The 23,494-nt window shown below is 37.4% G+C and overlaps 2 protein-coding genes across 7 annotated transcripts in view; one reads left to right on the forward strand and one right to left on the reverse strand.

The window, feature by feature from the left end:
• The window catches only part of LOC129413422 (centrosomal protein of 78 kDa-like), a 36,545-nt gene extending 26,206 nt beyond the window's left edge, over positions 1 to 10,339 (forward strand). Inside the window, exons 2-17 of one of the 3 annotated variants that reach the window (XM_073867574.1) lie at positions 2,669 to 2,748; positions 2,983 to 3,263; positions 3,373 to 3,542; positions 4,286 to 4,358; positions 4,851 to 4,954; positions 5,069 to 5,243; positions 5,318 to 5,431; positions 5,539 to 5,603; positions 5,728 to 5,821; positions 5,899 to 5,998; positions 7,289 to 7,331; positions 7,509 to 7,646; positions 8,866 to 8,943; positions 9,033 to 9,187; positions 9,381 to 9,510; positions 9,596 to 10,339. In XM_073867574.1, the coding sequence (XP_073723675.1) occupies positions 3,005 to 3,263; positions 3,373 to 3,542; positions 4,286 to 4,358; positions 4,851 to 4,954; positions 5,069 to 5,243; positions 5,318 to 5,431; positions 5,539 to 5,603; positions 5,728 to 5,821; positions 5,899 to 5,998; positions 7,289 to 7,331; positions 7,509 to 7,646; positions 8,866 to 8,943; positions 9,033 to 9,187; positions 9,381 to 9,510; positions 9,596 to 9,952 (2,055 nt within the window). In that variant the 5' untranslated portion in view covers positions 2,669 to 2,748; positions 2,983 to 3,004 and the 3' untranslated portion in view covers positions 9,953 to 10,339. Of the gene's footprint in view, positions 1 to 2,668; positions 2,749 to 2,982; positions 3,264 to 3,372; positions 3,543 to 4,285; positions 4,359 to 4,850; positions 4,955 to 5,068; positions 5,244 to 5,317; positions 5,432 to 5,538; positions 5,604 to 5,727; positions 5,822 to 5,898; positions 5,999 to 7,288; positions 7,332 to 7,508; positions 7,647 to 8,865; positions 8,944 to 9,032; positions 9,188 to 9,380; positions 9,515 to 9,595 lie in introns of all 3 variants that reach the window. The other 2 variants (XM_073867575.1, XM_073867576.1) reach the window with 2 other exon arrangements.
• A 1,773-nt stretch (positions 10,340 to 12,112) lies between these two features.
• On the reverse strand, positions 12,113 to 20,013 carry LOC129413630 (uncharacterized). Of its 4 annotated transcripts, none has more exons than XM_073867578.1 (8): positions 19,650 to 20,001; positions 17,949 to 18,113; positions 16,963 to 17,106; positions 16,105 to 16,257; positions 15,164 to 15,310; positions 14,720 to 14,776; positions 13,243 to 13,377; positions 12,113 to 12,764 (listed from the first exon to the last, which is right to left on the reverse strand). In XM_073867578.1, exons 1-8 carry the CDS (start codon positions 19,777 to 19,779, stop codon positions 12,526 to 12,528), a joined length of 1,170 nt encoding a protein of 389 aa, XP_073723679.1. In that variant the 5' UTR covers positions 19,780 to 20,001; the 3' UTR covers positions 12,113 to 12,525. The 4 variants fall into 4 exon arrangements, 3 of the variants coding, with proteins under 3 accessions (XP_073723679.1, XP_073723680.1, XP_073723681.1); XM_073867579.1 differs by lacking the exon at positions 19,650 to 20,001 and adding an exon at positions 19,000 to 19,101; XR_012369591.1 differs by lacking the exon at positions 12,113 to 12,764 and adding an exon at positions 13,472 to 14,309 and having other exon boundaries at positions 13,242 to 13,377; positions 19,650 to 20,013.
• Positions 20,014 to 23,494: the final 3,481 nt, after the last annotated feature.

The following is a 23,494-nucleotide window of genomic DNA, read 5'->3' on the forward strand; positions in this document are numbered from 1 at the left end:
CGTTACAATCAAGTGTTTCGAAACCGTCGCAGTTAATTACTTTTGGTCAAGAAGTGTCTGCTAAATGCAATGTAATTACAATACACTAAACGCATGTAAAGAAACTTAAGTTACCTTTTCCAGTACAACGCTGTTTGTGAGCTTGTTCCTGTAAGGTCCCTTTCTTTCGCCTAATCTTTTTGCATTCCTTATTCCTTTTCTTTCTTGTATTTGTAGATCGTCTCTGTCCTGCCGAAATAATAAATTGAAGAGCTCTGTAAGTCGCCCCTCTCTGAAGTTGCCCCTGGCAACCGATAGCGTCTCCTACCGTCATGGCCGACAGGCTCAGACCCCGCCCAAATCGGCACGTGACTCCTCACTCTCAGTAGGTGTGTTCGACATCGGCTGCGGCTGGATGTAACCGATCAGCGAGATTAGCCGCGTGCAGGCGGGGAGGAGCTGAAAACGGAGACGTGAAGTCGGACGCGCTGTGGTTCCCGTAGCTTGCTGCATTTACGTCATGCATGGCTGATCACGTGCCGTTTGCTTGCTTAATCGCATTAAACATGATTTGTAAGATGTAAACTACATAAAAAGTGAATTATACTGTTTTGAATGTCCGTGTATGAGCATGAGTGGAACTGAAGAGGCTTACAGCAGTGTTTTTACAAGAATAAAGAGTTCAACATAAGCATATTTAAATACCAATGTAGTGGGGTCTACGTTTTTTATCCATTTTATTTTGATGAAGATGACACAATATAACATCGCGACTACATGAAAATAGCTTTAACTGTTATAAAAATACAGATTTGTGAACATTTGTGGAACTGAGGGCGTGAAAATAAACACGAAATACACGTGATTGTTGTCATGTGGTGAATCTGACCAATCGTGAAACAGCTGTGTCGTCATTACAGCCCGTGCAGCTCCTCTTCGCGAACTGCGCTGGCTAACTCAGGCGGCTGATCTCGAACCGCTCTCGCGGTACTTAAAAACCATATGACACAATCACGTGCCTGCAGCACCAGCTGAAGTCGGACAAAAATACTAACCGGAATGCACTGCTTCAAGTCAGCCGCAGATCGGTCTGCGCAGCGCCGCATGAAGTCGAACACACCTAATTGCTGTGGATCCTTCCGCGTCCCCTAAAATGGCCGCCACTACCCAGAATGCAACGCGAGCTAAAATTTTATCGCGAAACCATGTGAGAATAAAACTTTATTAAAAATGCTATTGTTGTCATTTATGATTGTATTTTGACAGTAACACAAACTACATATATACAAATTTCTGCATCTGTACCTGTGTAGTTTAATTTAATGTGACAAAGCTAATCTGTCGGTATAAATCCAAGCAATTTTGTTGCGGGGATGTCGTGTCATCTGCTTACTCACCTCAAAATGCTGTATATGTTGTGATTCGTATTTATACAGAATGAAACGTTTTTATTTTCTGAGCAGCCAAGATTGTGGCCCCGGGGGAGTTGGTGACCTACGCAAACTGCAGATTCTGCGTATATGGAGCGGCGGTATAGTGATAGCAATGTCTTCATGTCATGATAATAAAAAACGGAGTAAGCTACATACCTTTGAATTGAAATATGACCCTCAGTCGCAGGCCTTGAGAAAATACATAGTAGGGCACACGCAATTGATCCCATTTCTCACGCTCTTACGACCAAATCCATTTTCTCTCGCAGGCTCGTGTCCATTATTAATTATTTCAAGATGTAATAACAATCATGAAATAATTGCCTAATATATAACTTTAAATACTGTGCAACGCCTCTATCTGTCTGCCTCAATCAGCAGTCTAAAGTGCTTGTCAAAATCAAAATGATGCGATAGCCAATCAAATCAAAGAAGGTGGAGTTGTTAGCCGGAGCGCGAGCTGCAAACTAGTACAGAGCGAGCACGCGTCTGCGCGATGTTTCAGATTGTTAGCGGTGGTGAAAGTGCAAAACACGATGTAAGTAACTAAACCAGTTATATTTAAGGGTTTCAACCGTACCTTCACTTTCTACTAAGAACCACCTCACCACTTCTTATGTTGCTGCCTGGTACTTTGCCGTACAGAATCAAAGGGCGCTGCGCAGACCGTTCCGGCGTATAACGTCAGAGTACCGCGAGAGCACGTCGAAATGTTACAAAATGGTCCACGTTTACCTTTGCTCTCGCGGTACTCTGATGTCACATGTCGATCAGACAGCGCAGCATCATACAAAGCGTCAATGTCTGGATAAAAGCATGCCTGCCCAGATTCCACGCACGCAGATACCATCAGAAAACTGCAGATTTAACCTCTTAATTAAGATTGATAAGTATTCATGCATGATGTTTGTTGTGGCCGTTTTTAAAAGAGAAAAATGTATTTGATATTTGACATCTGTAAACAATAATATCTTTATATAAAAGATATAATGTTCTTGACATTATCTGTTGCTTCAGTTTAATAAAAAGTGCTCATTTGGTTTGGTGTAGTATGTTGATTGGATTTGTATATAAACCATTTTTTCCGTAGACTTTTTCACCAATTCAACATAGAAATAGCTAAAAATCCACTTTATTATAAAATAAGTTTGGCAAATGGTTACTTTAGTAAACATATAACAGAAAAGACCTAAATCAATTTTAAACCATTCATAAAACCATTTGTAGCCTATGCTTTGTCTGTAACGTTACTACAGGTATTGATGTCAGCAATGGAGATTTATTTTGCTTGGCTGTAAAGCATAGTCACAGACAGTTAAAAAGATCTGACGGATAAGTGAGTATTTTCTGTTAAATTCTTTAAAAATATATTTTTATTCATAACATATTAATTTAGCAAATGGTTTAATTTTTAATAAAAATCATAAACGGTCTCAGTATTGATTTTGAAGTGTATAGTATCAGAGAAACTAAGAAAAAAAATGATTTAGTGATATGAGTAATATGGTCTTACTCATAGTAATTACATCATTATGTGGCATCCAGATTTGTAACCATCTCTTGTTTTAAGTATTTCTCTCAGTTTAGGTTGCATGATGTTAGAATCAGCAGCACATATTCGTCGGAGAGGGGCTCAGGACTTCGAGGGGTACTATGATCACATCTGTGCGTCTCAGGGTTCAGCCCCCGTCCGTGCAGTGAAGACCGGCCTGTCCGGTGGGATGTTAGAGTTTAATGCCGATCACATCAGTTTAGCAGACTGGACACCCATATTGTCAGCCCTCGCCATCAATAAACACCTCCAGCATATTTCCATCAAGAGTTGCCATCTCACCAGCCTTGGAGCTCAAAGTTTGTTGACAGACTCATAGTAGAAGTGAAATATTTAGTTATTTGTATTGCTGGTCTGAATGAGTTTGTTGGATTAAAAGTGAAATGTATTTGTTTTTCTGCCTCTCAGGTTCTTACAGAACCCATATTAAGAAGAAGACCCCTGCAGTCCATTCAAAGACTATGACCCTTCAGTTGTGTAAGGCTGTGCAGAAGTGTCTGTCGGAGTCAAACAGTCTGAAAACCTTACAGCTACATGCTTTACCATTCAGAGAGAGGGATCTTATTGCTCTCACCAAGGTAAACTGTTCTCTTCTGTCTAATAGTAGGCCCATATGAAGTCTCTTGTTTGTTTTTGGTCTACATAACTCTGTATGTAATGCTTGAAAACGCAAACTTTTAAAAACTGGTTTCAAAATGCAAGTTTCTGAAAACGACACATTGGCTGTGGAGGACAAAAAATGACTGGAGTGTAAACAAATGCATAAATGTATAAATAAATGTATAAATATAGAAATAAATAAATGAATAAACACAATGCATAAATAATTAAATGCATACATAAATAAATGAATAAATTAAGTGTAAATAAATAAATGTAGAAATACATAAATACATGTAGAAATAAAAATGGTATAACACAAATGGTATAAACAAAATACAATTAAAAGTTTGTGCTTTTGACAAAAAACATATTTATTTATTTATGTGTATATATCTGCATTTAATTTTCTTATTTATTTCTGTATTTATTTATTTACACTTAAGTCATTTTTCATTCTCCATACTTGGCGTCTCCCTATAAACTATGAAAATGCGAATCTGTAACGGTGACATTATGCGAGTGTGTCAATTTAATCTATAGGCATCCGTGAGTATACAGGACTGTGCTTATAACTTATATTTTTCAAAAACATGAAGAAAAACTTTTTTTACCACATCATTGTCATATAAATGTACCAAAACCTTAAAAATACCTTTATAATAGTCGTACAGGTTTGGAAAAGATGATCAGTTTACATCCTAATAATGTTTTCTTTTAGGGTTTAGCTAAGAGCGTGTCACTGGAGCATCTCTCTTTAGCACACTGTCCAATCGCTGATGAGGGTTTGGAAGGTAAGTTAAATAATTTCAGTATCACGTCCAAAACAGTGTCTTTGTGCTGGAGAACATAAAATGACAGATTGTGCTAAACGTGATCAGATATAATATATGTAGATACAAAGTTTACTTGAGTCTTGGTACATTAAAAGTTTGCACAATATTAAAGGACAAATTGATATGTGATAATGCTTTAAGTTTGTAAAATCAATTTAAAGTATATTTAAATGTATATTTAAAATGAAAAATGATATATTTAGATATTATATAATATACATTTTAGTCTTTTTGACTATCGACCCTATCTACTTCAACCTAAACTTTTATTTTACATACATTTCTAAAGTATAAAATCATTACCGCAATATATTGTACTTAGATTACTGTTTATGTCTAAAGCTTTCTTTAGATGATGGAGCTCTGTGAATATATCTGACAATATCAAGAATTATGTTTTTGAGTAGTATACTTAACAGCACTTTATTTTATGCGGTTATTTTTATACAGTCATTTGTCAGAGTGTGAAGTACTCCTCAACTATCAAGTCCGTGGATTTTACTTCCTGTAATATTACATGGCAGGGGGCGGAACATATGGCAAACATCATAAAGGTGAAAAATCGTGTGAATTATTACTGGCAAATAAAAAAAAGCTAGATTTCTGTTAGGACAAGATCATTTAAGACTGAATCCATCACACATTTCTAAGACTCATCACTTGTTTAGCATCAGGCAATGAAGCGGCATAGCACAGCCTGGGTGGAGACTTTACGTTACAGGAGGGCGGAGTTTGAGGCGATGAATGGACTACGCAGAGTTACTCTCAATGACAACATTTTGATCGGGGACCGAGGAGTGACGGCACTTGCCCGAGAGCTTACAGAGGACCTGTGGGTTAAAGGTTTGAGATGTTAAACACATGCATATCTTCATACTCAAATAATAAGCATATAAATCATGTTGTGTCTCCCCTAGCGGTGGACCTTCAGCGCTGCGGGATCTCAAATGACGGAGCTCGAATTTTAGAGCAGATGCTTCAGGCAAACAGCACTCTGTGTGTGATAGACATCAGGAGAAACCCACTGATTGGTATTTCATTCAACACACTGATACACACTTACTGTGACTCCATTGGCACTTTGTCAGAGTAAGTTTAAACCATTATTCTTATAATACTCTGTCGTTTCATTTCATAGATAATAATCTTGTTAAGGCCGTCATCAAAAAAGTTCTTATGAACACTAAAGGCCAAGACTCACAAGTAAGAACACTACCGTTAATATATTTATGGATGAGTGAATCAGTAACTGTTTATTTTTTAAGAAGATATTTTTAATTTAAGTACAGACAAATCATTGGCTTGGTGTATTTTTATTGCATTTCAGTATCTTTGGCTCAAACCACCTTCCTCTAAAGAATCACCAGATCAATTACGTCACACAAGGAGGAGGAACACTGGAAAAGCTACATATAGAATCGGTAATTTTGTACTCAATGCTGGTTTTATTAGACATTCGGTATAGTTTAAGTTATAGAATTACTGTCGTTCTTCGCAGGATCACGCCGATCGTCATTAAACTCTGGCTGGAAGCCTCCTCGCCCGGGATCTTCGGCTTACGTCCCGTGGCGAACTGCAGCACGTGCCGGCTTACAGAGGTAAGCACAGAGACACTGGGAAAATCATTAAACAAAGATTGCCAACAACAAGACCAAGGTCATGAGTTCGAATCCCAATGACGGTTTCTGCAAGGTCTTAAAAAGTCTTACATTTCAAAATCAAAAAAGACTTAAATTTGCTGTTCTAGGTCTTAAATAATTTTAAACAGGTCTTAATTTTCATACGTCCATGTAACGCTACCTCTAATGCTGATTGAAATGCTCTCGCCATTTCAATGCCATTGTTTTGTATCAAGATGCACACCAGTAATGTATTTTTTGAGGTATGTTTGTAAGAAACTTGTTAAATGTTTTAATATAAATAAGACTGGATTAATCTAAACCCTGTCAGGGAAACCACCCTTATATATCTTAGCATTGTTGTTTAAAAAAATCATGTGTTTATTTGGTTTTGATACTTCATTGTCACATCATTATTGTCATTTTAAAAGCTTTTTTATTACCAAAAAAATATTAGATACTTGATCATCCTCAATTATCAAAATAATAGTTAGTGAAAACTCTATAAATAGGTTAAAACATTTAAAAATCTTGTAATTTCAGTTAAATAAAAGGATATTTTCTATTCATATATTTCATCATTGAGGATTTCTTAAAACTTCGTCCTGAATTCTCATGGTGAAAAACTTATCTGGTTAAATATGTCTTAAAGGGGACATATCATGAAAATTTACTTTTTTTATGTTTAAGTGCTATAATTGGGTCCCCAGTGCTTCTATCAGCCTAGAAAATGTGAAAAAGATCAACTCAGTAACTTATTTTTGATAAACCATTTTCTGTAAGGTAATTGAAATTTGGCTCCCCTTGTGATGTCAGAAGGGGATAATACCGCCCCTTAATCTGCACTATCCAACCACAGCACTGCCATTTAGTGCAGATATCAGCTCATTTGCATTTTAAAGGCACATTTTTGTTCAACACCTACGAAGTGACAATTTTAACTCTAATGTTAGAGTAAATTATATGTTGGATATTTTGAGGATAAAATTCACATAAAAACTCTGGGGACACCAAAAATGTATTTGACATCTTAAAAAAGTCTTGTGAAATTTAAATTTAATTCATAATGATCTTAAAAACTCTTTAATTTGATTTGGTGAAACCTGCAGAAACCCTGCAATGAACACATGAATTGATGAAATGTATTGGACTGTGAAGTTGCACTGTAAGCTTCAGCCCCCAAAATGCATTAATGTAAGTGTAATAATTGAACACAGTACGTATAAGAAGTAAATCTGTGTGTCTCGTTCTCTGTTAATCTCAATATAGAGGTGTATCACAGGCTGAGGACATGAAAGAGCAGAGTTTTCAGGTAAAGATCGTTTCCTTCTCTTCTACCTTACATCAGGTTGTACGTCAATGCTAAAAAACTCAGTGTTCATCTTTTATGGGATAGGAAATGGGTTTTCACTTCGGGACTGTTCTGGTTTATGATGTATTCATAATATTTAAGTGTTGATGATGATGTTACGATGCGGATCTTCATCAGAATGCCACATCTGTGCGGGTAACTGTGGAAACGGAGTCCGAATCGGAGGATGTGGAGAGTGTACCTGTGGAGAGTCCTCACGAGAGAATCACAAGCTGTCAGTTCAGACGATTACAAACCGAAAACAATCGATTAAAGGTACTATAGTCACACCCCCTGAGTTATTGTTGTCTGTCATTCACATGAATATATGCATGACACACAATAAATATATCATTTAATAGAGCATCTGTCTATCAAAGATCATCCAGCATTGTGACGTTTATTTTAATGTGGACTTTTACTTTTTTTGACATTTTAGCATTTAAGTCTGCATTTCTTCTCTCAGAAATTAATCAAGTGTAATATTCAACCATTAAAGGGGACATTTCACAAGACTTTTTTAAGATGTCAAATACATTTTTGGTGTCTCCAGAGTATGTATGTGAAGTTTTAGCTCAAAATATTATATAGATAATTTATTATAAATCATGTTAAAATTGACACTTTGTAGATGTGAAAATGTGCTGTCATTTGGGTGTGTCTTTTAACATGCAAATGAGCTGATCTCTGGTCTAAATGGCAGTGTTGTGGTTGGATAGTGCAGATTAAGGGTATTATCCCCTTCTGACATCACAAAGGGAGCCAAATTTCAATGAGCTATTTTTTCACATGCTTACAGAGAATGGTTTACCAAAACTAAGTTTCTGGGTTGATCTTTTTCACATTTTCTAGGTTGGTGGAAGCACTGGGAAAACAATTATAGCACTTAAACATGAAAAAAGTCAATTTTCATATCTCCCCTGTTAAACTTTTTTATTAAGGACATAAAAGTGTTAATGATATAAAAGTGAATAAATATAATTTGGCATCTGAACTATTTGGGCCCCCAAAGATCATTTTTATTAGTAGTAACGTGGGTGTGGTAGACGGCCCACCGTCATATTCTTTCATAGGGCCATAATTGCAAGTCGTCTAGTTGCACGTCTTCCCTAAAGGGACTTTGGTTTAGGGCAGCTTTGACACAAACCTTACATTGGTCTAATAAATTTAGATAAGATATTAAATAGACAACAAAATATCAAACCATATGACAAACGCAAACAATTTCCACCTTTGTTCACAACTAACTACACTTTTAAAGTGCTATAGTAGTTACTTGTGGATTATAAGAAGACGTGCTTTACCATCAGATGGGCTTTACCATATATACTGTATAGCTTATACATGGTTAAAATAAAGAAAACATTCTCTAGGACCAAGGTACTACACAAGACGACAACAAGACCCATACATAACTGTAATATAAGTGTGCAAGACTTCAAGCCCATGTGTAATTATTTAGATAAAACAATGCACTTGTTTCCCTCACCTACAGGTGGAGCTAGAGGATTGTCGCCTGAGGCTTGGAGAGGAAAGGAACGCCAGACTGAAAACCAACTCTCGTCTGGTGGAGGTACACGTTTCCCATTACGTTCTGTTTGTAAAGTGACTAGATCATTTACACATTATGTGACTTGATATAAATATGTGTCTGGTTTATAGCTGGAACTGGAGAATGAGCGTTTGCGCAGTCTGAACCTCTCTCTGTCTGAAGCTCATATGAGCACCTCTGTTCTGGATGATGAACGTGTGCTGGAAAGCATCGAGTCTTCCTTTCACAAATTCCACGCCTTCCTAGATCTTCTTAAAGATGCTGGGTCTGTCTAATCTCATCAAACATTTACAATTACTGATTCAATTCGAAAACTATATGGAGAAAAATCCTCAAAATACTTCATTTCTTTTTGACTGAACAAAGAAAGATATAAACATCTTGGATGACATGCGGGTGAAAAAATAATCCAAATGTTTTTTTTATGAAAGTGCAATATTCCTTTAATTATACTGTAGGCTGGGCCAATTTGCATCTATGGCTGGGATTGACCAATCAGACTTTGGAATACTTGGGAATCCTCAGCTTTCCTCAACAGAGAGAAGGCCTATAGGCCACGATGACCAGGCAAATGAGGAGAACGTAGCAGTAAGTAGACATACAGTCGTAGATTTTTTTAATGTATTTTATATTTATGTTGGTTGATTATAATTGCTGTATTTACTCCATACAGATGATGAGTGTCCCTGTATCAGGTACGTCTGCTAACAATGTAGACGTTTCCCAGAGCCAACCACTACAGGAATTGCCTTTAATTCCAGCCAGCATGAGCCGCGCCTCTCCCATCCTGCAGGAGCCACTCGCGTTTGAAGCTCCCGAGCAAAGAGCCAGCGCAGTCTCTCGCTCAGGGAGTTCACTCAGCAGTGCCAGCACTCAATCCAAAGGCTTAAAATCCTACAGATCAAATGGATCTGAGGGGAAAGTGTTTTCAGCCGTCGGCTCGAGAGCATCTAGTCTGTCTCAGTTGGGTTCAGGCAGACAGAGTCATTCAGGAAGCCAAAAGAGTTCTGCTGGACAGCTCGGGTTTTAGCCAGATATAAGATAAAGAAATCTTGGATGATGTAATTCGACTTGATGTATTTGTTGGAAAGTTCGTGGATTACTTGGCATCTTGCAGCTATCTTGACATCCTAAACGTGCAGCGGTAAACTGAAGTTTAGGATCTCTGCTATAGACCATGATGATTTATTTGTGCGTTTATAATTCAATGAGACTACATTTCTTTTACTTGTATAGTAACTGTAAGTTTTTATTTTTATAATAATTGAATTTATACACTTAACTGTGATATAAAATCAAATTTGCGGTTTATGAATTGTTGTTAAACTGATGTTGGATTTTCTATTGATGGTTTAAAGTACAAACTTTGTTTTATAGCATTTTTCACTTGAAAATAAATATTTCACAAGTGCTCACAGCTTAGGTGGAAATACTTTGTGTTAACAATGTGCAGTTGGGTTATATTGGACGTATATGCTGCATTTCTAGCAGTCCTTGACATTAACTTTTTTGATCACCAGCAAAGTGTTTTCCGACAGCCTAAATGAAGAAAAATTCAGTCTCTGCCTGTCTTAGACTTATAGGGATTACTTTTGAAGATTCATATAGAAGAAAATTGCACGTATATTTATGGCCTAATATATAGACTGAAACGTGTATATATGTATTTTAAATGACCTTTCTCAGACAATTTAACACAGGATTAAATTTTGCTGATGTTTCATCGCATAGTTCATCAAAATGCGTCTCAATGTGCCTTGCGCTGTTTGATGAGTTTGTGAGTTGATGTGATCACCACTATCTGGAGATGAATGGTAAAGAAGACAGAAGAGGTCAATGCAGACCCCAGATCAGTAGGGGTTAGGAGCTCTGTTGTGGTTTATGACCAAGAGATTAAACAGGTTGCTTAAATATTTGTTCACATCGACAGTCAAAAAAACAACAACAATAATTTACTCACCCCATGTCATTAAAAATATTGATGGGTTTTCTTTGTTCAGTCGAGAAAAAATTAAATTTTTATTTTTTTATTATTTAAAGGAACAGTATGTAAGAAATGTATATCAATGAATCATAAAATGGCCCTGATATGTCACTAGACATTAAGAAAACATTTTCATTTCAAATACTTTTATCACTCACAACAGTGGTCCGGCTAGGATATTGTCATTTAAAAAGTGAAGTTGCAGCCCTCAACTGATGTTTATGTTGTCATGTTGTGTATTGGCCACCAGTTGTGTGATTGCAGTACCAGTTTTAGCCACAAGTTTTGTAATTGCAATACCAGTTTTGGCCACAATCCTACATACTGTTGCTTTAATGGACTTTATTGGACCTCAACAGTTTTCTGTTTAAATGCAGTTTAAAATTGCTGTTTCAACACAGATTCAAAGGGCTCTAAAAGATCCCAAACGAGGCATAAGGGTCTTATCTATATGTCATTTTCGCAAGAAAAATATTTACTTTTAAAGCACAACTTCTCCTCTTGCACCAGCCGTGTAATGCGCCAGCTCGACATGGGGGTGAGTATTATCTTGATTTTTTTAAGAAAGTGGAGAAATCCTTTAAGTGGCACCCATGTGTTAAGTGTTTGTACAATCGTGCATCAGCGCCTACAGAAGCTTAAGATATATCGACTCTACAGAAAGACAAATACTACTGCATCTTACAGCCTACAATGAAATCAATGACTGTGTCTGAAACCGTTCACTGTTCCCTATACAGAATACGAAAATGAATGTGCAACTTTGAACAGTGACGTAAATACCATTCGTCATAAACTCTTAGACCTGTGTGGCTTTATGGATTCTAGTGTAAAACTGTAAAGTTTCCTTTCTTACTGTTTGTCACAAATGTCGTGTTTATTGGATTAAGTTGATAATAAAGAGAACAAAACAACTGCTTTTCATATTTATGTTTGTTAATTATATTTCATAAAAATATGCATTATATTGAAAATAAAAGGCATCACATTTATTGTAATGTTTTTAAAGTAGAAAATAACTAAAAACAAGAACAAAAAAAGTGTATAAAAATACTTTTGTGGTGTGGTATTTATAATGTATATTAATATTATCTTTAACAATATGCTGCACTGACGAAAGAAGAAAAAACACAATAAATCAAATCAAATCAATAAATAAAGGTAAAATATTAAAAACATATTAAATCTTTCAAACTCAAAATAAAATTGAATTGAATTAAAATTGTATTTATATAGTGCTTTTCACAATTTGTAATTGTTTCAAAGCAGCTTTACATTACTAGAAACAGGGAAAAACACTCAACAAACAATTCGACAGACAGTATAAGTAGCAAAATACATGGCTATGAATAAACTTTACAAGCGAGCCAATGTCGGCTGACTCCCCGGGTTGAAAAAACCCCCTAGGAGAAAAACCTCCGAATTTTTTAGCCAGGAGGGAAAAAAAGTCCTAGGAGGGAAAAAACCCTTGGGAGATATATGTAAACGGATGAGGAGATTAAACAGGTTCCCCCGCCGGTGGTCATTGGTCAGGCATCGGCTGGGCATCACATTAAAGGACGTCCAGTAGATCAGTGGTGTGTTGACCTCCACGGCGGCCGGAACTGGGTCTGTTTGTCTCAATGTCCTCGGGTTCGCGGACATTTTAGTGTAGATATCCTTGCCAGACTTCTTAATATATTTGATGGTGACCTACAAGAGAGAATAATCATATGTAAGTCATATATAATGTAGGGTTGGCAAAACAATTTGATGAAGAGCGATTCTTCCTTTTTGCCATCAGATTTGCGAGTCCCCTCATCCACTTCACTAAGGCACCTCTTCCATCTCCAATCTTCATCAAGCAATGACATTTTTCCTGAAAAACAATCAGTACAAAATGAACACAAGAATTGTTTTGTCTCACATGAACTCCAATGACAGTGCTGCTTATAACATAACACACAGAATAAATATTCATTTAAAAAATGGGCAAATAATGGAAAGTTGTTCAGTACATCCAATGCTAATCAACTACTAGCAGAATAAACAAGAAGTGTGAGATCAAGTAAGAGTGAAACCACTTTTAAAAACATCTTCTAAAAATTTCTTTAAATAAGCAAATCAGGACAAGATAAAGGAAAAAGCTCAGGAGTCATTCTGATGAATCAAGAGAACTCAGTCCATCTGAATAACATGACATACCGAATACAGGGAGAAGGTATTACATAAACATCTGTCGTATAAACACACTTATTACGATAACTTGGCAGAGGTTTGAAACAATAAAGTACAGTCGACAAAGGAGAAAATTAAAGCAGACAATAAAGAGCAGAACACAATAACATTATACTCACTTTCACCATCACTTGACTTCATGCTGGATGAACCTTCCCGAGGATCATCTTGATCTTCAGCACTCTGATCCTGGTCAAATGGACCATGTTGACTATCAGCTGCTTCTTGGCGTGTAAATGGATGTATTACCAAAACTGGACAGAGATTTGAATCAATCAAGGAGAGATACAGTTAACAAGGGCAACAAAGCCGACAATACAAATCTGAACATAATAACATTATACTCACTCTCATTATTGCTTATGAGGCTAGATGAACCTGACCAATCAGCTGCTTCTTGGAAAGCTGTTAGGTCCAAGGTTGATGAACCAGACTGGCAATAGTCTGGTTCCACAAGCTCGCCGGCTCGAGTCCGAAGGGACTATACTGCCTGTGTTTCTCACGAGCTGGGTGCAGGTAAGAAGAACCTGACTGACAATCAGAATGATCCGGTTGAGCATGACGCTCATGGTCGAAAGGACCACATTTAAGATCATCCTCTTCTTGGAGCTGGCATTTCTCCAAGGAAACAAGCTCGCCGGCTCGAGTCCGAAGGGACTATACTGCCAGTGTTGTTCACGAGCTGGGTGCAGGTCACATAAACCTGACTGACTTATCAGCATGATCCGGTTGAGCATGACGCTCATGGTCGAAAGGACCACATTTAGGATCATCCTCTTCTTGGAGCTGGCATGTCTCCAAGGAAACAAGCTCGCCGGCTCGAGTCCGATGGGACTATTCTGCCAGTGTTGTTCACGAGCTGGGTGCAGGTAAGAAATACCCGACTTAAAATCAGCTGATCTCCCGGAGCACATGGGTCATAGTCGAATGGACCATATGATCAGCTGCTTCTTGGAAAGCTGATAAATCCAAGGATGACGAACCTGACCGGCAATAGGGTGGTTCTTGAAAACCCGTTTGCTCAATTCCAGAACCCCTCTACAAGTCAGCTTTATCTAAACGGGCACCTGAGGATCAAAGGGCTCCACTTCATCCTCATTTCCACAGCAACAGCAGGCTTTTTTGATAGCCCGCAATGCTCTTGCCAAGAAAGCACGGATTTTCTTCCGGCTTTTTGGTTTTGGTTCTTAAAGATAAAAATAGAAAAGATGAACAACAGATGTTACCACCAGAATAGAGCCCGATCTATATGGGTTTTTTGGAAACCCATAAAGTAATAACACTGGGAAATATATATGTACATTCTTGTTTATTAATTTATTATGTCGATATTTGATGCCAGCGTATGGATTCTTCTAACGCACAAAGACAGACAATGATAAATCCGCATATCGATTTATTGTCCCACCACTATTCCTGATCAGAGATCTGTAAATTCAAATCTCACTAGCCAATGGGATTAAAGTATGGTTAAGTCCTGCCCACACAAGAGATTTGTGCCAGAATGGTGAATGTAAATATAAAGTTTGTTTGTTTAATTAAAAGTTCCATTAACATCATATTTGGGGTGTCATTATAATGGTGTAATACACTGACCTGGTAAGCTTCTCTCCTCCTCAATGCTCTCTTGATCCGCTGCAGGTGTAGACACAACTGGAAAGATCGGACACAAAGAAGACATTATAAACTTTTCTAAAATCTAACACATTGTTACTGTATAGTTATTATGGTATTGTGACAAACATTATAAAACTTACTACATAAAAATGTCATAAATGCTAATGTTACATGTGTGTTATATATATATAATTTAATGTGTTATTATTATAATGTAACACAGTGGTTCTCAACTCGAGGCCCACTGCTCTGCACATTTTGTATGTCTCTCTTATCTGACACAATCAGTTCAGTTCATAGAGATCTCTACTAATGAGCCGATGATTTGAATCAGGTGTGTTAAATAAGGGAGACAAACAAAATGTGCAGAGCAATGGGGGCCTCCAGGCATAACCTTGAGAACCACTGGCGTAACAAACTGACCTGCAGGGATCCACTCCTCATCGTCAACCGTCCCCGGAAGGACAAACCTCGTCTCACAAACTGCGGGTGCAGAGACGCACAACCTCCGTTGTGAATCTTGCTTACCGCAGCTTGTAAGTTCTTGCCCCTGAGCTGTTGTAGACACAGCTGGACAGACCGGACAAAAAGAAGACATTTTAATATATGCTAGTGTTATATTTGTGTTATTCCACAATGTTATTGCATTTATTCTTTTGTAAAATGTGGAAAAATATATAGAATGAGTGTTTAAGGGGCTGTCCACACGGAGAGGCATATCACTGTATACGTATAAATTTGTTATCGTATTGCCGTTTCGTCCACACGGATCCGGCGTTTTGAGAGAGTGAAACCGCTATTTTTTGAAACCGGGTCCTAAAAATGGATAAATCTGAAATCAACACCCTTGCGGTTTCGTGTGTACAGCCAATCCGTATATTTTGTGAAGCGAAAACGTCATAACATCACGTGTCGGAAGTGTCACACGTAACAGCAACAACAATAACGGCGGACTACGTGATTGTGTCCGTGCTACAGAAGCTACTAAAGCCTACTAGCTTTATTACAGCAAAATCTATTGCTTCTATGCAATTGTGGTGAGCAACAAGCGATAATGGACAACACCATACGTTGGTTATGCGCATGCTCAAAGTCTTCTTCCTCGTGTATAGTGTATATCTGTGGCAGAATTACAGCGCCCCATACTGGTCCGGCATATATACTACACCGCTTTCAGTCGGTTTCAGTGGTTTCGTGTTTACGGATAATTTTTTTAGAACAAGGAAAAAAATGATCGGATAGCGAATGCACTGGCTTTGTGTGGACAAAGCCTTAAAATTATATAAAATTATATAAAAAAAGCCTTAAAATTATACAAAATTATATATATTTAATGTGTCATTATGATAGTGTAAGAGATTCACCTGCAGGGACCCACTCATCATCATCAGCCCACATTTGCAAAGCTGCGGGGGCAGAGAAACACAACCTCTGCTGAGCATCTCGCTCCCCACTGCTTGCAATGAGCTTTTCGAGCCTTTCAGCTGATGAGGACCAGATCTTATTCCATTCCTCAGCTGCACAGACCGGACACAAACAACACATTATAAACTTCTTAAAACAATGTGTTAGATCTTAGTTACTGTGGTATTTTCACAAACATTGTAATAATAGTAATAACAAAAATGTATCACATAACACATGCATGTGGTGTACCAGTGGTGGCCAGTGACTTCTTTTTCGAAGGCGAACAACGCGAACATGTATTTAGTTCGTCATGAGTTCGGCATGTCATGTGAACCTATGTGCTTTATCATAAACCCTTTCGACGCATGTGCAGCAGGCATGTATTTTGAAATGACGCATGATGCCCATAGGTTTACATGACGCAACAAAAACACATTTTGACATGACGAGCAACACACGACACTCAGAACACATATTTCGAATTTGTGCCACTCGGAAGAGAAGTCACCGCCCGCCACTGATGTGTACACACAAACAATGTTTTTATACATTATTACTATTATTAATTTAATAAACTATGTGAACCATATTTAATTTAATTTAAAAACATCACATGAAAAACATAACTACATAACACATACATATTTAAATTAAAAACTAAAACAACAAAAATACTAAACACAGCCCTCATGCTATGCTAGACCCAAGACAAGTACACAGTAACTTCATATATGTTTTACTATCTATATAAGAAGTTAATGTGTCAATTGTTTTTCATTACATTTGAGGTTTATAATAATGAGGTGCTGACTGACCTCTATGGCGCCGTATCGTATCTCTCAACATCTGTAGAAGGGCCAAAGTTTGCTCCTCACCAGAGTATAAAGCGGCCCTTCGTCTGGCTTCCATTTTACTCAAGATACTGCGCATCTCGGCTTTTGTCATCTTACGTCTACCAGCTGGACAGAACAGACATAAAAAACACATTAACAGTTAACGTGGTATTTTCACATTGTGGATAAATAGTTAAAGCATTTTATAACTGACACTTTTTTATTGCACATTACAGAAGTGGAAAGGACGCGAGGCTGTGGGAAGCTGACAAATGAGTGTTTATAACATCATAACACGTTAAAAACAAGTTAGCATAGCGTTTATCTACTAATAGTTGCAAGCCTCCATTTAACGGAAAGCAATGCGCTGTCACTTTAAACCCAGTGTCCTCATCACTATGAATGATTTGTGTGTTCTCATTAGCAGGCCCGGATAAACACAATGTTGTGCCCTAGAAAGTCACCATGAACCGGAAGTAGTGATGGTCTTGTATCTCTATGCATTTATTGCATGTCATAATGCACAATTGATCAAACTTTCACAATAGTTATAAACCAAAGAATCATGTAAACCTCCTTCACTAATTCTAGGCATAAGATAGTTTAAAAGACTCAATTTACAACAAAAGGTACATAATATGAGCAAAATATAGATGTCCTTTAGATTAGCCATATACATTTCCAATGCTGATTTTACGTCAGCAGCAGCTAACTATAGTTAGGATTGATTTACACGCTGTAATGTCGTTACATTAATGCACCACTAGATGGCACTCAAGCTTTGTGAGTTAGATATACGTGTGGTGTGATAAGAAGAAAGTCAGTCCTCATCTCGAGGTTATGAGTGAGATTTATTAAAGTGTGTTTGACTTCATGAGGGGCTACATAGACCCATTAAAGAATGAACTGAATGTATGGTGGTGACACAAAATGATGCGTTGTGCAAACCACTGGTGTAACAAACTGACCTGCAGGGACCAACTTAACCTCATCTGCTTTCCTCAGAAGGACAAACATCTTTGGATAATATGAGTTTGGAGAGACGCACCATATCTGTTGTGGATCTAGTACACCCCAGTTTCTCATTTCTGGCCCCTGCGCTGGTCTAGACATACTGTAAGACCATCTGCCAACTGGACAGAACATACAAAAAGAAGACATTATAAACTTCTCTGAAATCTGACAAATTGTTGTAACATTATAACCTATTACATAATATTAAATATATGCTAGTGTTATATATTTGTGTTATTCCACACTGTTATTGCGTTTATTGTTATTGAAAAAGGTGGAAAAATATATAGAATGAGTGTTTTAAAATTATATATATTTAATGTGTCATTATAATAGTGTAAGAGAGACTGGCCTGCAGGGACCCACTCATCATCATTTACTGTCCCCGAAAAAACAGCCCACATTTGATAAGCTGTGGGGAGAGAGATGCTCCCCACTGTACACGCTGTAATGTCCTTACATTAATGCACCACTAGATGGCACTCAAGCTTCGTGAGTTAAATATACGTGTGGTGTGATTAAAGAAGAAAGTCAGTCCGCTTCTTGCGATTATGAGTGAGATTTATTAAAGTGTGTTTGAATGAACTGAATGTATGGTGACACAAAATGAGGCGTCGTGCAAATTAGCAGTAAAAACAGGTCGCGCATTCCGTTTTTTTGCCCCGTGCCCCCCTCCCTTCAAAATAGCCATTCACCTAAACCAAAACTCCGGAGACGTCATTTAATCTTACCACCGACCCCATATATTTTCTTTAGTTCATGCTCAAATATCACAACAAAACGCATAACACGCTTTAAAAAAATAATCCATTGACGAGAACATAATTGAAGCAATTTGGCAAATTAAAATGTTTGACAATATCGTAGTACTGCGTTTGAGAGAAACCGCACCAGACAATAGCACGCGCGCGACGAGTCCAAAGATAAATCACACACTGCTTTGTTCATAACAAAACAAATTAGACAAAATAACGAACGCGTAACATAAAAAAATGCAAAGTTTACCTTATTATGACCCTGATTTCATAATTTAGGGAGCAATATTTAATTCATTACTTCAGTAGCGTCGGTTTCTAAACTTGGAAAAGTTATTACCTCACCTCTGCCATATGATGGCGGCAGGGTCGTGTAAAGAAACAGATATTAGCATCACATAAACAATAAAAACCCGTATTTAAAACAGTTCATATTAAATCAACTACAACAAAACGCCTCATGCATACGAGTCTTTAATTCCACCAACAATACAGGCAGATAGCAACGTTCGTCTGTATAGCACAAAGCAAAGACAAGCTACTGAACTTAATTTCCACTCGTATATTTTTGCATTTGGGGTTTCTCTCAAACTGAATGAGCTGACAAACCCGAAATTTGACAAATGTGACAGTGTGGATCAAAAGGTTAATGAGTTCAAGGTAGTTATCCAGTCGCATTTGTAGGCTGCATACGTCATCTAAATAGTCTTTTTGCAGAAAATTAACAATTATAAGCTTGGCTATTATTTTCAGTTAATAGTAAATTGTTGTAATATGTTTACGACTTTCGAATGCAATGCTCAGTTAACTTAAATAAACCAGACATGTGCAGCCTGCGTATGCGACCTCCGTAAGCTGCAACCTTCGGATGTAGAAAAGCCGTAAATAATATTTACTGACCTGAACGCCTCAATTCCACATCCGGTGCAGCCACCGGACGAGCGAAGGTCACCCGATTACCTGAAGGGGCAGAATTCTGCTTTCGCAAAATCCCACCCCTGCTGGTCTGGGGATCACTCGAATCAGACATGATATTAATGTCTTCAAGTCTATTCAATAACGGTCAGCAGTTGCTTGACTTGTTTTTTGAACAGACGTGTGGTAGATATTTGATATTGATGACAGCAAAGTCAGGAGAGTATAGTCGTTATCTGTAGCCTTTGCTCAGAGAATCAGTGTGTGAAGAATATTTGCCCGGGCAAGCCTTTTTATATGTTCGGTGACGTCAAACGTTCTATTCGACATCAAAGACTTGTCTCTATGACAACATTTATTACGTCTCTGTGTCAATCTTAATCAACTATGTAATAATATATTATAATAATAATTTTTACATCTATTCATTACTTTTATATTAAAATACATGTAGATAACCTTCTATGTAAATATATGGTTTTATATTGCAATATCTGACCATATATATTTATTTCTAGTACTTGTCTACATATTATTTTGCTGTTATATGTAAATCTATTTTAAAATGTATGTAAAATCCCCTCTAGTATATTTCACATACTGTGTACACACATTTTCCACAAATAAAAAAACATTTAACACACAGCTTATGTAAATAATTTTAATTGACAGACATTTTTATCACACTCCCCCAATAAATCAGTGGGCACTGAATCAGATTTTACAAACAATGTGGTATACATTTATGCACATAATATATATATGTTAATGCACATATATAGTATATGCATTAACTGCACATTAACAACATGAATCCAGCCAGCAACAAATACTAGACTTCAGATCTAAAATCAAAGCTTAAATTTGGATTGGGGGCAGGCTTATGTCTCCTTTCTCTTTGCCAACCCAGAATTCATAGCCTGTCCTAACTGTCCAACAGTTTCCACCTTATGATGTTTTATGAAACAATCTGCAAAAGAACACAAAAGAGAGAAAACATTTAGATTAATCAGTGGTTACTACGCTGGTACTGGTTACTCTGTACCTACAGACAAAAAATCCATCAATATATAATAATAATATAAAAGCAAGTATTTACTTCACATTTATATAGGGCTGGGTATCATTAAAACATTTTCAATGCAGTAGAAAATGCACGCTCTGAGGGTGTGGATGATGCTTACACACAGAGATACCCTGAAGCCAAATCAAAAAAGCATTGGCAGTGTCCTTCATGTCACACCACCAGGGTTACTGGACTCGCTGAGGACTGAGAAGATGGAAGTAATCTTTAGTGCCTTATCTCTTCCTTAAACGTCTCTGTAGTGCTGGAGGTCTCTTTTCTTACTTTATTTTCATGTCCTCTACACCAAACAGCTCCTCGAGGGCAGAAAGCTTTGGCCTCTTCTGTGAACAAATAGGTCAAGAAATAAAAGAGAAATATAAATCACTATTCAAGTACATGCAAATAAGTTCATTTTGTACTAATAATTAAATGGGGAAAAAACAGAATGTCTTTATATTTTCTTACCACTGTTTCACTGGCAGATGCACACATGTCTTCATCAGATAAGCGGTCATCTTGGTCATCTGCTCTCTCTTTGAGCCCCTGATTCATCTGCTGGCCCTGAGCCTGTATGCAATAGAGTATGAGGGTCATGTATATAGATATCAACAATTGAAGGGAAGTAGATAACTAATAATAGTTAACACCTGTTCATTTATATCAGCAACTCCTCCAGTCTGTTCAACACTTCATCGGACACTTTTCACTTGAATCTGGGATCCAACACTGTGCCCTCCTCCAAAAACTGTCTGACGCTGTCAACCTGCAAGTAAGACTACGTAAAAACATAGTATGAGTCCCTAAATAATCCTAATTTAAAAACAAGTGAGAATATGATTACGCTGAACACCTGGTATCTTTTTGAGAGGTCATTCCAGATCGTGTCCTTAAAGGAGGGGGTAATGCTATTTCATGCATTCTGACTTATTAACACCATTTAAAAGTTGTAATCCTCATGCTAAACTAATGCATAATGTCAAAAAAGCCACTGAGCATGTGACAAGAGTATTTCTGGGCCAAACAATAGTTGCTGCTGTTGTTCCTGTTGATAAATTACCGACTCAGTATCTGATTCTGGATCATATATGTACGGCTGTATCTAACTGTAAGCCAAGGTTATGTAAAAAACATTTTTTATTTACGTTTTATTTACTTTGATGTATCAATTGTTGGATTAGAATTCAAAGGCTGTGTACTCGTAACTCTTTAGCTCCGCCCACTGTACACCTTCAAGAGATCATCTTTTCCGGAAGAAAAAAAAACACGGAAAAAGGTGTTCTGTCTTTTATGAATCTGACAACACGAAAGACACTTTTGACATATGAAGGATGAAATTCTACTCTATAGATAACCAAGATTAACATGAGAGTGGCAGAAACCGTGTGTGTTATGTGATCTTTAATGGTCTTTGTGAAGGAGTTCTCATCATTCACTGTAAAGTGGTTACGGCCAATCAGACCAGAATTGTGTGTTCCCATAGCTCTGATGGGAGAGGGCTCAATTCCCAAGAAAAATGTATGGATTGAAAACACAAAGTTACTTTGAATTAAAGCATCTGCCAAAGGCTTCTAAACTTGATGTGACAACAACAGGTTAGGACTGAAATTATCTGGCTTTGACTAGTTACATTTATGCATTTGGCGGATGCTTATCCAAAATGGCCTATGGTGCATTATAAGGTGTACATTTTTATCACCATGTGTGTTCCCTGGGTTTGAACGCTTGACCTTTTGCACTGCTAATGCAATGCTTTACCACTAAGCTCTATAGATACAATTAATGATTTTGTATATAATGTTACGTCAGACCTGGAAGCCAGAAACCATGTCTGGAGTGAGCTTGTGCTTGTGTCAAGTCTCCTGCTTCTTTAGCTTTGATGAAATAGGATATTTCCATCTTCGTCATGATCAGTCCTTCCCAATCCTGGTCCTCAAGTACCCCCCTCCAGAAAGTTCCAGATGTCTCCCTATTTAAAACACCTCAACAGCCTCCTTCCAGAATGGTTAACAGGTCTCCCTAACAAGCTGATGAGTTGAATCAAGTGTTTTAAATAAGAAGTCATATAAAACCCTCCAGGAGGGGGACTCAAGGACCAGGATTTGGAAACACCGCTCTAGATGAAAGTTTAGGTGGATCTGGCATCCGACATCATAACGATCCTTTTAGCCACTTCTTTACTGGTTTGTGCCTTTAAAAACCAAACAGTTAACACACATTCAAATAATTCATTCAAGGTTAGATGTAGATCGATTCTTTAACCCAAAAATGAAAGACAGAACCGTTCTTACGCTCAAGATCCCTGTAAGTCTGGTCACCAGAGCATCTTTTAGAAGATAAGGTGCTTGACTTTCCTGTACTAGATAACTTTCATGACTCCTGGGTAACGCATTTCCAAATCTGTGATAAGAATATAGAGATCTCATTACAAAAACATTTATTGGGAAATTTAAGTTTTACAAAAATACTATATTTTAGCTACCCAAGATGGAGGCATCTCAATCACTTTCTGTTCTTCAGTATCATCCTTCAAAGGGAAAAATAGGTGGTTACTTAAGCAAACTGAGCAAAAATATCAGACAAATATCAGAATTTTGTTAAAGGTCAATTAAGATTTAGAGAAAGTCAGTTTTCTTACAAATAATTTTCTCTTCACACTGAAAGTGAGAGCGCATCTGTGAATGGAGCTACAAACCAAATACCATATTTTCTGGACTATAAGTCGCTCCGGAGTATCAGTCGCATCAGTCAAAAATGTGTTTTGAAA

Source organism: Misgurnus anguillicaudatus, chromosome 5 (genome assembly GCF_027580225.2).
Source record: "Misgurnus anguillicaudatus chromosome 5, ASM2758022v2, whole genome shotgun sequence".
Lineage (NCBI taxonomy): Eukaryota > Metazoa > Chordata > Actinopteri > Cypriniformes > Cobitidae > Misgurnus > Misgurnus anguillicaudatus.